The sequence below is a fragment of the Centroberyx gerrardi genome, chromosome 19 (assembly GCF_048128805.1).
Source record: "Centroberyx gerrardi isolate f3 chromosome 19, fCenGer3.hap1.cur.20231027, whole genome shotgun sequence".
Taxonomy (NCBI): domain Eukaryota; kingdom Metazoa; phylum Chordata; class Actinopteri; order Beryciformes; family Berycidae; genus Centroberyx; species Centroberyx gerrardi.
The window spans coordinates 23,342,450-23,357,558 of record NC_136015.1 but is presented as its reverse complement, the minus strand read 5'-3'; the positions used below and the strand labels follow the sequence as shown (position 1 = coordinate 23,357,558).

The 15,109-nt window shown below is 47.1% G+C and overlaps 1 protein-coding gene across 1 annotated transcript in view; it reads right to left on the bottom strand.

The window, feature by feature from the left end:
* Positions 1 to 1,414: 1,414 nt before the first annotated feature.
* grin2da (glutamate receptor, ionotropic, N-methyl D-aspartate 2D, a) overlaps positions 1,415 to 15,109 on the bottom strand; it is a 133,824-nt gene continuing 120,129 nt past the window's right edge. Inside the window, 4 exon segments of the mRNA XM_078290189.1 lie at positions 1,415 to 2,642; positions 2,874 to 4,615; positions 12,323 to 12,493; positions 14,018 to 14,079. Of these exon segments, the coding sequence (XP_078146315.1) occupies positions 1,415 to 2,642; positions 2,874 to 4,615; positions 12,323 to 12,493; positions 14,018 to 14,079 (3,203 nt within the window).

Here is a 15,109-nt window from a genome sequence, read left to right as displayed (position 1 = left end):
GTGCAGCCCAGCTTGAGTAGTACGGCACAGTGCTTACATTGTCTTAGACTCAATACATGTCTTGATATATAGAACACCACCAATAACAATAACAACAACACAGAGAAGTAAAATAAACATTTTGAAATATAAAATTTGAACATGGACTGAGTCTGTGAATAATGTATTGCTCAAGAAAGAGGGTAGGTGAACTGACGTGTTTTAAGTGTGTGTGTGTGTGTGTATGTGTGTGTATGTGCATGTGAGTGTGTATTTGCATGTGCATGTGCGCTCATTGGGGAGATGATGGGACACTCTGTGAGATAAAAGGAAACACAGCAGCTAACGTACAGATAGATGTTCAGCTCTACTTAAGTTTGGCACTCAGCTTTTCATTAAGCCAGCAGAATATCAGTCACAGTTGACTTACCCTGTTGTCAAGAATACAAACACAGAAAAGCACAGACGCACAGAATAATCACACCAAGGAGAGGAGCCGAGAGGAGAGGACAGGCGAGGAGATGAGGAGAAGATTAGACCATGAGAATAAAGGAGGAGGTAAAGCAGGAAAAGGAGAGAAAACAAGAGGGTAGAGGAGATGAGAAAAGGGGAAAAGAGAAGGAGAAAACAAGAGGGTAGAGGAGATGAGAAAGGGGGAAAAGAGAAGGAGAAAACAAGAGGGTATAGGAGATGAGAAAGGGGGAAAAGAGAAGGAGAAAACAGAAGAGAGGGTGCATGGATACAACAGAGAAGACAAAGTGGTCATCACCCTCCTCTCCCCCTAAACAAGAAGGTATTGATCATACACAACAACGGTGCCTCGGGCGGGCGTCACAGTTCTGCGGGGGTGTAAACAGTTTGTTAAGGAGAAAGGAAAGTAGGGGTAAGCGTTTTGTTTAAGAGAAGAAAAAAAAAAAAAAAATACAAGTGTTCCTTATCGGAGAACACTGTTCTGCGTTAGAGGCTTTCCCGAGAGCAGCAGGCATACAGTACTACAAAGTTCCTGAGCCCTCAGTAAGCATTAAGGATCCTCTGAATACAAACTACTCCACCGCTTCAACACCCAAAGCCCTTTACTGTCTTATAGCAAGGGAGTCTCCTTCGGTAATACCACTTCGAATTTGCTTATACTGTATTGGATAACCCAGTTCAGCGAGCGCGCATTGTTGCTGTGGTTGCAGTCTTTCACATACTGAGAGGAATGAAAAGAACCAACAGTAAACACAAGATTGCTGTTGTCGTCCTTTGACTTGCCCTGTGGGGTTTGTTTGGCTTTCTGGTTGGTTTGTTTGTTTGTCTGTTTGTTTGTGCAAGAGTTTTTATGAAAGGGCTCAGTGTGTATACTGTACCGGCTTGGCTGCCCCGTGTCATTTCTGTCGCCGGGCAGATTCAGATCTCTCTACTTCTGACGTTTGACCCCCTTTTTTTTTGAACTTCACACTTCGCTCTCCACGCTGGAGAAATGGGCCGAGCCCCTCCGCGAGCAGAGGCTCTTGGCTTTGAGCGGTAAGTGGGGGGACTGGGCGAACCTCTGGGGCTGGGGCACGGAGCGCAGTCTCTGGTACTGCAGTTTGGCACTTGCCGAAGCCATGGAGGAGGGCTGGGGGGCCCCCGGGGTGGACGAGACCACGGAGGGCGAGGATACCGAAGAGGAGGACGTGGGGGGAGGAGCGTGGATGGAGTGAGATGAGGACGGGGGAGCGGGAAGGGCGGGGAGCGGGGGAGGCAAGTTGGGGATGAGGGTCGGAGGTGGAGACGGTTGCCTTCCTCGATCTCGATCCCTGTCTGGCCTCTGTGTCCGCTGGATGCTGGATAGGTTTGACTGGCTGCCAGATTTGGACGGATTCTGCGAGCGGTCGGGTTTGGAGGACGATGAGGAGTGGCGTTTGGACTTCGGGGGACCACCGAAACTCTGGCAGTGGTGGTACAGCTCCTCCTGGCTCCGCGAGGTTACCCGGGCCCATTTGGAGGAGTGGGAGTGCGTGTGGTGGTGGGGGGAATGGTAGGAGGAATAAGCCGCGTACCCTCGCCCCTTGTCCTTCGACTTCCGCTTAGTCTTCTTCTCATCCTGTATGTGGAGTTTGTCCACGGACCAGTACCGCCGAGGAGGCGGCGGCGTGAGAGGAGGCGGGGGCCAGTGCGATCCTGATCCCCACCCTCTTCCTCCTCCCTCTCCTCCACCACCACCTCCTCCCCCGCTAGACCCCCATCCACTTTCCCCTGTGCCCCACCGCTCTCCTCGCTCCAGAAACAGATCATCTCTGCTGTTGACGCTGCCGGCTTTTTCCCTGGAGGGGTAGGTGCCAAAAAACCAACCGCCCCCTCCAATCCCTCCCACCGCCCTGCCTTCATGGCCCTCCCAGTACCTCTCAAACTTCCCAAACTCTCCCGAAGAGCCGTCGTCATCAGAATATATCCCGACTACCTTATCCCGTTCCCTCTCCTCCTCGGACATTGTCCTTCCTCCGCCTCCACGTCTCTTCCCTCGCTCTGCTTTCCTTCTCTCCAGCTCAGAGTCTTCCTCGTCATCCTCCACTTCTGAGTCCCACTCGTGGAAGGACAGGCCCTCCTTGGAGTGCAACTCCCCTCTCCCGTTGCGTCCCAGCAGTGGCCTCCTCTCTCCTTCCATCCCGACGGCCTCCCTGTCAGAGCCTTTACTCTTCCTGCGTTTGGCGGAGAGAGGGAGCAAGGGCAGGAAGGCGGAGGGAATGGTATCGGAGGACGGGTTCCCCCCTCCCCAGAACTTCACGGATGTTGTAGGTTTACTGCTGGAGCTGTGATACTGCTTGCTATTCCTCCGCCTGTGGTGCCTCTCCTTCCCTCTGCTGTCTTCCCCGTCATCCCTCTCTTTCTCTTCTCTTTCCCTCCTCTCATCGCCACCCGGGATGTTCCACCCGTAGCTTCTGATGGAGCTCTCGCTCTTTTTCCGAAACGACTCTCGCCTCAGCGGTGGGTAAGAGGGGTAGTCTGGTGTCGCCACTTTGAGTTCCTCTCTCTTCTCGGCGTCTCCTTCCTCTTGCTCGGACCTCTTCCGCTCTCTCCTCCTCACCTTCTCGTCTTTCTTCCTCTTCTTCTTCCCTTTGCGCCGCTTGCGCTCCCTTTCTCTCTCCCTCTCCTCCCTCTTTTTCTTCTTTCGTCCCTTCTTCCTCCTCTTCCTCTCGCGCTCCCTCTCTTTGTGGTGCCTCTTCTCTTCCCTACCCACGGCTCCTCCTCCTTCTCCCCGGCTTGTCACCCCTCCCCTCCCTCGCTCTCTCTCGCCCCACGATGCCCACCACTCCTGTAGCTGGGCCAACTGGATGCCTGTCCTCTCTCTGCCGTAATCTCTCTGAGGGCGTGGCTTCCGGGGTGGGACGGGCGGGGGTGGCGGGCTGCAGGGCAGCGAGCGCGATGACATGCGGCGAGAACGAATCTTCCTCCGTGACCCCAGGAGAAGGCTGGACTCCTCCGTCAGCAGGTCTGAGTCGTAGTCATCGTCCAACGTGACGTCCCGGTCGCCTGCTCGGTACCGGAAACTCAGTGAGGAGTTGTAGGAGCTGTCGCTGGAGCAGGACGAGGGCGAGTTGGTGCGAGAGAGTGAGATGGAGGAGGAAGAGGAGGATGACGAGGAGGTGGAGGAGGAAGAGGACGAGGCACTGGAGCAGGAGGAGTAGAAACGGCAGGGGGAAGAGGGCGTGGTGGGGGTGTGCGTCGGGGAGGAGAGGGGGACAGGCAGCGGAAGAGGTGGGGGAGGTCGCCGTCCTCTCCTCCCCCCTCCATCCCTTGCTCCATACCTCCCTCCGCCTCGCCTCCCCAGGGGGAGGATGTTCTCATACAAGGGCCCTCCAGAGCTTTTTCTCCTTGCTTGGACCAGGCTTCCTCGTCTCCAAAAGGAGGGCCTTCGGTGTGGGGAGGATGGGAGCAGCGGAGGGGGCTTGGCAATTAAATGCCCCGGGCCTTGTTGGGGGCCTTTGGGGGGCAGCCGCGGCATCCCCGAGGCCTTGGGGCCCCGTGGGTTAGCTTTGGGTGTCTGCTGGGGGCCCCCTGCCTGTTGGTCAGTGTTAGCTCCCAGCCCCTCTGGATCTATAGGACCATAGTAGCGCTTGTACTCATCTAGCCCCGTGTCAGCTCCCCCCCCTCCTCCCCCTGCACCTCCTCCCGGCAGGGTCCAGTGCTGTCCCAGGTTTTGTTGGAACTGCTGCTGGGCCTGGAGTTCAGAGATCCCTCCCGCGAGCCCCCCTACACCCACTCCTCCACCACTGCCTCCGCTCATGACTTTCTCCGGCTTCGGCCTGTTCCACCGATCGACCACGGCCAGTCTCCGGTCGTGGCGGGGCAGGAAGGTAGAGCAGGGCATGGGGCCTTCCAGTAAGGGGCTATTTGATGGACCTAAGGCCATCGCTGAGTGGCCCGTAGTGGGCGGGGATCCGGGCAGCATGGTGGTGTAGGTCTGCCCCTGTTGCTGCTGTTGGTGGTGCTTCTGCTGCTGCTGCTGCTGCTGCTGCACCATGGCGATGGCGGTCGTGTTGGTTACGGTTGCCGTGACGAGGTGTTGCTGGGCCACGGCGGGCATGGTGGACATGGTGTGGTACTGGGGCAAAGAGCTTTTGATGCCTCCCGGCGCTGTCTCATCCTCGAACTTGCAGCAACTGTACATCCCCTGGGTGGAAAGATAAAAGAGAGATTGTAATTAGAGCAGCAGGCTGCCAAGTACTGTAGGTAACGAGCAACTGTGTGCGTGTGTGTGTGTGTGTGAGAGCGAGAGAGAGACAGACAGAGAGAGAGAGAGAGAGAGAGAGAGAGAGAGAGAGAGTCTGACATCCCTAATTCCACCCCCTTGATAAGGAAACCTACGTATAGTGCTGCTTTGAACTGCTTTGAGCTACACAAACCATATGGAAACTGTCTTCAGAAAAATTGTTAGAGGCTTCAAACTCTCTCTTGTTCTGAAAGAAATTTGAACCTCTGAACTTTCAAGAGTCTATCAGTCAATCTATGACATACAGTAACTTTAGTATTGAATGAATAAAGTGTCCCAAAAGGAAAACTGGATTCCTATTTGTAGATAGAAACACCTATCTGTTTGGTGCGGTGGCTTTACCCTCACCCCTTGTTTACATTAAATCTTTGTAGGCTTACTGTGTATTCATTTTGCCTCAAATGGTTATTTCTTGGATACGTGGAGAGATTTTAAACAAGTAGTAAAAATTTAGAAATTAATCTTGCCACACCACAGCTTGAAACACTCATTAATTTGCATATTTTCACGTAGCAAAGAATTTTCACATTTATAGAGGCATGTCAGAAACTGGCTTGAGGAAAGTCGTTATAACTGCTGATACACTGCAGGATCACCTTCCTAATATTAAGTTGAATTCTCTTTTGCACAATCCATTTTTCAATTGTCTCACACATTAAAAACTCGCCTCTTCTTCTCGCCTCCATCTATATCTCCCCTTCTTTATTCAAGGAAACTTAACAGGTGAAAACACAAGCCATATGCTCAAGTCATATGCTTTGTTCAGACAGGCAGCTCAAATCTGATGTTTTTCCATATCCAGCACAAGACGGATATTTTTTGAGTATGAACAGCAAAACACCACCTGATGTTTTGAGATCATATTTAAACCACATTTGTAGGTGGTTTGAAATGTGATTCAAATAGCGTGTCTGAATATGCAACTCAGTCCCACCGCTCAGATTCGAGTGTTTGTTTTTTATTTTTTTTTACCGTCACTCCCCATGAGAGATGTATCTGACGTCACACATTGCCACATCGAAGAGCAAGACAACAACAAAACATGGAGGAGAGCCAGCAGGAGAACAGCGCTGCCTGGACAGATGAAGAGGTTTTGTGCCTCCTTAACAAAAATGGCAGACACCGCCCGCCTCCGTCGCTGACAAACGCATTCGGCACCGTGACTAGAAAACGCCACCATAAAAACAGTCCGAATAAATAAAGACGAAACTTCCATGTTACTATAGCTTGTTGCAGCACCCACAGTTGTAATGACAGCTACAGATTACGCTGTCTAAACACACAAATCTGATCTGGACACTTGAGAGTCAGATTTGAAAGATCAGATTTTAAAAATGAAGCGGATTTGCCTGCTGTCTGAACGTAGCCACCTGGATTCACCACCTGGTTTCATGGAAAAATCAGGTGTTTCTAATGTTGTACACAAGAATACACACCAACAAAAACGAAGACTAAACACAACAAACATGACTGGTTTTACTATTATTATAGTATTTAGTCAATAGCTGTAGGAGGAGGCAGGATAACGGCATGGTCATCAGTCATTCTTGACAAAAACATATCAGACATGCATACACACATTATAAAGTGTCTTGAAGAAAGTGACTACGGCTGCGTATTTCACGTGTGTTAAACAGCTGCCATAAATACCCTGCAGAGGATTCAGCTAAAGCTGCGACAGGTTGCCGCATCGAAAGAGGCTTTACATTTGTCTGGGCTACAACTTTTGTATTTTTATTCATCCTCCGTTCACCCTATTTTCCTTTATCTTCATTCAATGCATTCCCAAAACCACCGACTGTGTAACTTCATCGGCTCAACGCTATTCACACAAACCGGCTCCATTTTGAAAAGAAGAAAATAATCCATCTTTTTTTTTTTTCTCTACCACAGCATGATGGGAAATCGCTCTAGGTGGTTTCCCTCTACCTCTCTCGCTCCCTGTGTCACCATATCTCCTGTGAAGGCAGACAACGGGCGTACTGACCATGAAATATTAATGAGAGTTTTGGAGAAACTTAGGCCTGAGTTTACCAAGCTTCTTAAGAGTGTCAATTTTCACACTATCAAACCAAACAAAGCTTCCAACAAACAAAGCATCACTCAGCTGGAGCTGGGCTGCATTTCTCCAAAGCATTGTGAAGTGATGTCGTAAAAAAAAACACAATTGGAGAAATAGGTATGTGCGGTGAGGACACGACTTTTGAAGGAGAGTCAGAAAAATGGGGAAATCCTAGCAAAAGCAACAGAAGCTATTTTGTCATTGCGCATAAAACAAATGGTGGCAGATGCTGCACTTTATGAGAATCACCTTCCCAGAGGGTTTCCAGCCAATGAGCTTCTGGTGCGCTCAGTCTGCCGTACCCCATACAGAAGGTACAATTAAATGTGCAATCACACCTATGTACGGTTTGTTTTCTTTGAATCTGAACCATATGTGGAAGAGTTTACTTTACTGCATTTTTGTTTAGGTTCACACTGTCCAATTACAAGCGAACCAGGACTTGTAAACTAAAGTCACATGGACTTAACGGTAGCTTGTTTGTTGGAACCCGTCATCCTGCCAGGTTAGAGGTTTTGGCGGCAGAGGAGAGTCAAAACAAATCTGATTCCAGTTCCTGTAACTTTAGCTAAGCATGATGGGCTTTTTTTCTGTAATTTACCTTCTCTGGTGTTCATACCAGCTAGGAAAACATGAAGAAATAGCTGAATATGAGCATCAGCCCGACTGCGGTTTGTCCTTTGGGGTTGTTTCCTGTAGTTGGTTTGGTTACGTTCTCACTCCTAACGAACCGCACCGTAGTTCTCTTGTTAGTGGACTGAGACTCTCATTTTCAGACATCTAATTTGGTTCCAAATGAGTTCGAATGGCATTGATTTTAGCTGCGCAAATGAAGCGATCTAAAGGAGTAAAAGCTCCAGAGTTTGAATAAACCACTCCAAATGTGCTTAGTGTGACTGCGGTTTTAAGTCAACAATCTGGTTTTTGCCATCTCAGCAGCTACGTGTGACATTAAAACAAAGCTAGATATAAATGAAGCATGGAATGAAAGAGTCTGAAGTGTTATCACCACTGCGCGTTCCTCTTAAATTTTAAACCCCAAAATAAATCAATCAATTAAAACATCGTGTCAGATCAGCGACTCCCTCTCCACTATGCCCAGTCTCACTCTCTGCCCCTACCTTTGTATATTTACACCTCGTTGTAGATAGATGAGACTCAATTAGCAGCTAAGTGTGCCGGACCGAGGAGGGCCATGTAAATCACAGAGACTCTGTTATCGCTCATACGTGAAGATGATTCATAACATCCATCGATATCTGTCACATCTTAATGACAAAATGTGCGGGGCCTCCTGTAAATCTCTGTTCCCCAGCGGGACGAGGATCTGATGGAGAGGGAGTAATAATGGCCCTGCCGGACACATGAATCAGCAGTCCCAGCGGTAGGAGTCGTATCACAGACCCCTGAGCACGGGGCGCAGGACACTGTGAAATTGAAACCCGGGTGACTTACTGATTGGGTTAAGGCAAGCCGCTGAGGCTAGCCGCTGAGGCTTTAAAGCCAGAACGGCAGAGCTTGGGAGATATGAGGAAACTGGTCTTGTGTGTGTTTGCGCTTTGCATGGAATAAAACCAAAATGCTTTCTTTTCCGAATATGAGGAAATTGCGCTTTGAATGAAGGAAGAGAGGTCCAATTATGCTCAAAAGGATATGAAGGGAAGAATAAAAGTAGAGTTTCTGCACTATAAGCTTTTATGATGATACTTTAATTACCGCATCACATGTAACGCTTCAAACCCAACGCTCTTCTTCAGACAAAGAAGAAGAACATCCTTTGAGACATGCTTGTGATGAAGGGCTATATAAACAAATGAACTTGAACATGAAGAAGAACAAGACGAAGAAGAAGAAGAAGAAGAAGAAGAAGAAGAAGAAGAAGAAGAAGAAGAAGAAGCAGAGCATCACCTCATTAGAAGGTTTCAAGTCCATCTAAATCTGACGAACTCCTACATTTGAAAAAAAACAGCTAAACCTGACACAACTCCATCTAAGTTTGACAAAGTCCAGCTAAACCTAACAGAGTCCAAGCTGCAGAGGCTTTAAAGCGAGAACGGCAGAGCTTGGGAGATATAAGGAAACTGGTTTTGGCTGTGCCTTTTCCATGGAATAAAACCAAAATCGATGTTTTCTTTTCCAAGTATGAGGAACGCTCGAGTTTGTTTATGTGGGGAAATACGCTGGAGCGCTTTGAATGAACGAAGAGAGGTCCAATTATGCTCAAAAGGATCTGAGGGGAAGCCTGAATAAAAGTAGAGCCTGCACACTATAAGCTTTTATGACAATACTTCAATTACCACGTCACGTGTAACGCTTTGAACCCAACGCTCAAAGACAAAGAAGAAGAACGCCCTTTGAGACATGCTTGTGATAAAGGGCTGTATGAATGTACTTGAGCATGAAGGAGAACATGAAGAAGAAGAAGAAGAAGAGCATTGGGTTTGAAACGTTACATGTGATTTGGTCATTAAAGTATCGTCATAAAGGGACATTATAGTGTGCGGACTCTACTTTTGTTATTTCTGTGTTCTTACATCTGTCTAGCACTTATATAGCCTGTCAGGGAATGTCAGTGGATACTTAACCCACATGGTCTTCATCAAGAAGAAGACTATGGAGTGTGTACAGTATCCGAGATCAAGTGCAATACTGACACATCACATCGCACATAAACTTTCCACATCCATACACCATTCCAATGGGATTTCTTTCAATTCATGCTTTATTGTAGGATGTTTGCTTGACATGGATGAAGTGACACCATCTTGATTTACCTATTGTGTAAATGCATCTTTTTGTGCTACATATATGAATATTTTGATGGAATTACACACTGTACAATGGCTTATCGGACGCATAAATAATGCTAAATGTCTATTCTTGATGTAATGGATATTTTAACCTTGTCAGTAGTTAACCCCTCCCCCTTTTTTCTCTTTGTCATATTCCTTTCCCAGTTCTATGATTGGTTAATTTCTAATCAACCTGTGTTCAAGAGCTGTGGATATTTGTACAACTGTTTTCTTCTTGTATTTTTATCTGATAATGGTCCATTTGGGCTGAAACGTTAATGTTTTTCACCTCGTCTTTCCTCTACAAGGGCCAAGCCGCCATGTTGGAAGAGTGACAACAAAAAGGACAGATTGAAATGTTATTGCCTCTTCCTCACTTTTTTTATAGTACAATCAGAACACACTTCCACTGCGCAGAAATGAGCCATTTTCTCTGCCTTGAATTTACAATCTCTGCTTTTGTTGTCACTCCAACATGGCGGTGTCTTCCTCAGAACCGTCGGTATCCACTCTCCAGACATTCCTTCACAGTCTGAAGTGACAAAAAAAAAAAAAAATCTGCAGTCTATGAAGCCCATTTCCCACTTCAACAGTCTCCCCTCCCTCCCTCCTTTCCACCTCGCCTCCTTTCCTCCCTCCTCCTTTCTGTCTCTAGCGTTTCTTCCTCCCTTCACCTCCTCCTGGCTTCTACCTCATTTTTTTCCCCCTCTCTCCTCACTTCTACTTCCTCGTCACTCCTTCCTTATCTCCCCTCTACACGCAGAAAAATAAACGAACTTGAAGCGAAAATGGTTCTTTGGAGTGATGCCAGAGAAGAACCATTTCTGGTTCCACAAATAACCTTTCAAGAAGAAGAGGAGATTCTTAATTCCTGGTTATTGGATGGTGGGTGACGGCATAAATGTGGAAAATAACCAAACCCCTCTGTAGTAGAAGGGCAGATAAACAAAAACACAATGCAGGTGTCTAAGCAAAGGAGAGCAGAAATGGTTCTTCTATGGCAGCACTCCGAAGAACCATTTTCGGTTCCAGTTCGCACCTTTATTTTTCTGTGTGTACCTTCCTTCTCTCCTCCTCTTTCCTCTATCATCTCACCCATGCTTCCTCCTCCTTCCCTCCTCTCTCCAATCCCTCCTTTCCTTCTCTTCTCTCTCCACCTCTGTGAGCCTCTGTTCTACAATGCAAAAAAATCTCCATCTTAACAAGTCATCTAGTCCAGTGGTTCTCAACGTGGGGTCCGGGGACCACCAGGGGTCCTTGAGGGGGTTCCAGGGGGTCCCCAGCAAATTGATGAATTGTTAAACTTCACCATTATTTCATTTATAAGAAGTTAACACAATTAGAGAATGTAGAAGAATGACTATTCTGATCATAGTTTCTCTGTTATCTCTCTATCTACATTACAGATGGTTATGGAATTCTGGACAAAATCATATCTAACAATAAAAATATCAGATTTGGGTCCGAGAGAAAAACTCGTCAAATGGGGGTCTGTGGCTCTAATGTGGACTAAATTAGGGGTCCTTGATATGAAAAAGGTTGAGAATCACTGATCTAGTCTATTATTGAGTCCTAAAATCTGATTTTTTTTTAAATAAGTGAAAAAAATCTGTCATCAGGGTTCAATAATTTCACTAGTTTCAAATGCAAATCAACGTGTTTCAAGAATTTTGTATAATCAAGTGTCTCTTATCTTGATAGCAGTGCAGTGATCTGACTTATTCTGACTGGTTTCAACAGACTGACACTCATTTCTAGAAAACTCCTGAAACAAGTGAAGCTGCATTGGAAACAAGTGTTAGTTATCTCTCCTCATTGGCAATTTGTTTTTAGAAAAATAAGATTTGAATGCTGAATACGAGACTAAATGACTTGTTAGGATGGATATTTTTTGCAGTGTAAATATTCCCAGGACCTGGGACTGAACCTGACTGTACTGGCTCTACTCATGACTTAAGAAAATAACTGCGCTACAGCTAAGTGATCACGCTGCATGGGACCCTCTGGGCTTCCCTAGGCTCGACGCCAAGGATACAGATGCCATCGATGTTCCCCTCTCTGACCCCGCCCCCCGCCTCCCGCCTCCCGCCTCCCTGCTGAGTGCCAGGAGTGAAGTAACCTCTCCCAATATTCAGTTGCACCTACTTTTGCACAATCCAAGTCTCTAAAAAATCCTGCTTTAACCTCTGCCTTCCCCTTCATCTCCTTCATCATCTGACTTTTGTTTGTGTCGTTTGTTGTTAGCTTTCTTTACTTTTTCTGTTCTGTTTCTGGCAAGCACCTTTAAATCTCTGTATTGCTATATGAATGGGGATTGTTGTTATTATTGTTATTTTTATTATTAACTAAATTCACCATCAGAATCAATTTCAAAAGTTTGACAGTCTATTAGCTCAGGCTGGCGAAATCTGTATTGTCTTTTAAATCTCTTCTTAAAACTCATTTTACAGAGTTGCTCTTACTGTTTTTCACTGTTTTTTTCGACCCTGTCCTCAGATGTTTCTTTCCATGTGTTTATTCCTTTGCTGTTTATTTTATGTTTTTATCCTTTGTAAAGCATTTGTGTTTTGAAGTTTAATGCGTCTCTGACCACCTGGATTTACACCTGGATTTTCTGTGTGCTTTTGCCATCCGATTATAATCATGTATGTATTCATGTTGATCCCAGTTGTAAAACAGGTTTTTGTTGCTTGTTTTCTCCTCCCATTCCCCCCCTCCATCCCTCCTTCCCTCCCTTCTGAAACCCTCTCTCACCCTGCTGAGCGCCAGGAGGAAGTCCATCCCGCCCGACCGGCTCATGCAGTGCCGGAGCTTCCAGTAGACCAGATGCTCCCAGGCGAAGACCAGCAGGCTGAGGCCCATGGCCACCAGCAGCATGTAGAAGACCCCCGCCATGTTGTCGATGTCCAGCTTACTGCTCATCACCTGGAGGGGGGGGGGAGAGAAGAGGGGAGGAGAAGGGTGTAAGGGAGAGGAGGTGAAAGGAAGGATGGGAAGCATATGGGAAGGGAGGGGTGGAGATGAGAAAGCGGAGTGTATTTATTACTAACGAGAGGCAATTTGTCTCACAGACAGCAGATAGAAAGTTAATTACAACCAGCAGTACAATAGACAATCCTCCGCTGTCACTGGATGTCAGAACTCCCATCTGTACGGTGTTTCAGAGCCGCTGCGCTCACACCGGCGGTGCGGAGACCAAAACACGTCAGTCACCGGCACTATATCTGGCTTACGTTACATTAAACAAAGGGAGAGTTTACAGAAGTTTGAAGGCGTTTTTAATTCATTCGGCTCTCATCTGCAGCCATTTTGTGGAAGCTATTGTTGTGAAGTATTTAATTTAAATCACCTGGGGACGTAAAGCGGTGTAATCAAAAGAAACCATTACATACAAATAACACAAGGCAGTGTTAGAAAGAGAAATGCCTTATCTGCAATGAGAGTTAGTAGTGGCTCGGTGTCACTGATAAGCAGCTAGCCAAAGAGCATTAAGATTTACAAAAAAAAGTGTATCTTGTGCAACTAAAATCAACATTAGAGAAAGCAGCAAAACAAACAGCTGTCCATTTCACTGTTCATTTATTTCTCTCAGTCGCTTCATTTGTGAATATCAGTTTCATGCCACTAAACTACTAAAGCAGAATGCTGTGTAAAGCTTTTCCACAATGTACAGAAAAAAATCTATTTAGAATCAGTAACCATTAATCCTTCATATCAGAGCTTGTAGCCGACGTTGCTGGCTCAGCTGTGGTGGAGCGTCTGGTTCCTGAGGCTGCGTTCACACCCGCCGTGTTTTATTCAGGAGCGTTTACTCCTTTAGTTCGGTTGGTTTGGCCAAGTGAGCTCTAACGAGTGAACTGCGGTGCGGCTCGTTAGGAGCGAGAAGGTAATCCAATCAACTACAGGAAACGACCCCAAAACACAAGGGATTATGGGTAGAAGGAGGCGGACGTTGACATCTGATAGCCAGCTTAGAAAGTCTAGCATAACAAAATGAACCGAGCGGAGGAAGTCAAGCTACAGTCTGGACTGACGCTCATATTCAGCTGTTTCTTCATGTGTTCTTACCTGGTGTGAACACCACAGAAGAAGAGACAGACGAGTCCATCATGCTGAAAGTTACAGGAACTGGAGTCAGATTTGTTTTGACTCTCTAACCTGCAGGATGACAGGTGACCAAAACTCTGTCCAATAAACGAGCTGCTTGTGAGTCATGTGACTTTTGTTTACAAGCCCTGGTTCACTTGTGATTGGTCAACCGACTTTTCCACTCTGGTTCAGACCAAAGAAATCAAACTGTAGGTGTGATCGCACCCTAAAACAGTGAAAATGCCGGCCAGCTAACTAACAACTAACTTACTGACTATCTAACTGACTATCTGAGCAGCTTATAGGTTTGAGAGGCTGGCTGTGACCCGGCCAGTGGAGACAAGGCAGAAGACATCATACCTCGATCTTATCGTTGTGGCAGATGCCCGACAGCCAGAGACGCTCCAACATATCAATCTCATCTGCAAGAGAAAGAGTGGAGGGGGAGGGAGGGAGAAGGGGGGAGAAAACGAGAGAGGTAGAGAGTTCAGAGGACAGAGGAAGAGCGGGAAAGGAAGGAAAGGGAAGGAAAGGAGGAGTGAGCGAGGGAGAAAGGAGGGAGGGGAAGGCAACAGGAGAGAAGGAGTTAAAACAGTCGGCGAGAAAGAGAGGAGAGGTGGAGGAGAAACTGAGAGAGAACAGATCGAAGGAAGGGATTACGGTCCCTTTGTTATATGAGAGCAAGGTGTTTGATCCCCCGAGGGAAAAGAGGAGAAGCGAGAGAAGGCAATAGTCGGAGAGGTAAAGGAGAGAAGAAGAAGAAGAAGGAGGAGGAGGAGTGGAGTCTAGCTAGGGCCTATTGTGTTTTGGCAAAAGAGAGGGACAGATGATGAAATGCAACACGGGAGGAGAGAAATGAAAGAGAGAGAGGAGAGAAAAAGTAAATCCATGTGTGTGATGTTAAAAAGGGAGAGAAAAAAGACGCAAGGAGACGAAACCAACTAACGGAGTAAAGCTAAAGAGAGAGAAACGAGAGAAAAAGGTAGCAGAAGAAAGAGACCGAGAGAGATAAATAGTGGAAGAGAGAGAGAGAATTAGGAGAAATTTGCCAGAGAAAGCGATGAAACCGAAAAGAGAAAGCTGGGGAAGACGGAGAGAGAGAGAGAGAGAGAGAGAGAGAGAGAGAGAGAGAGAGAGAGAAGCTCTTTGAAGCAGGTGGTGGAGCGGCCTGGCGTCTCTGAGCTGGGCATGTCGAGGGGAGAGCGACGCGACAGGGAGATGAAAGGGGAGCGCACACAAACATTACACTCCCTGCTCAAACTGTCACACACACACACACACACACATACACACACACACACACACAGAGCCGCGGCGTAATGGGACTCTCAGCAGTAGCCATTAATGCATTAATCAAAAAGAATGAGGCAGTGCGAAGGGAAAGGAGGATCAAATGTGCAGACAGACTCATGCAGACAGATGTGCGCACGTGCACGTGCACACGCACGCACG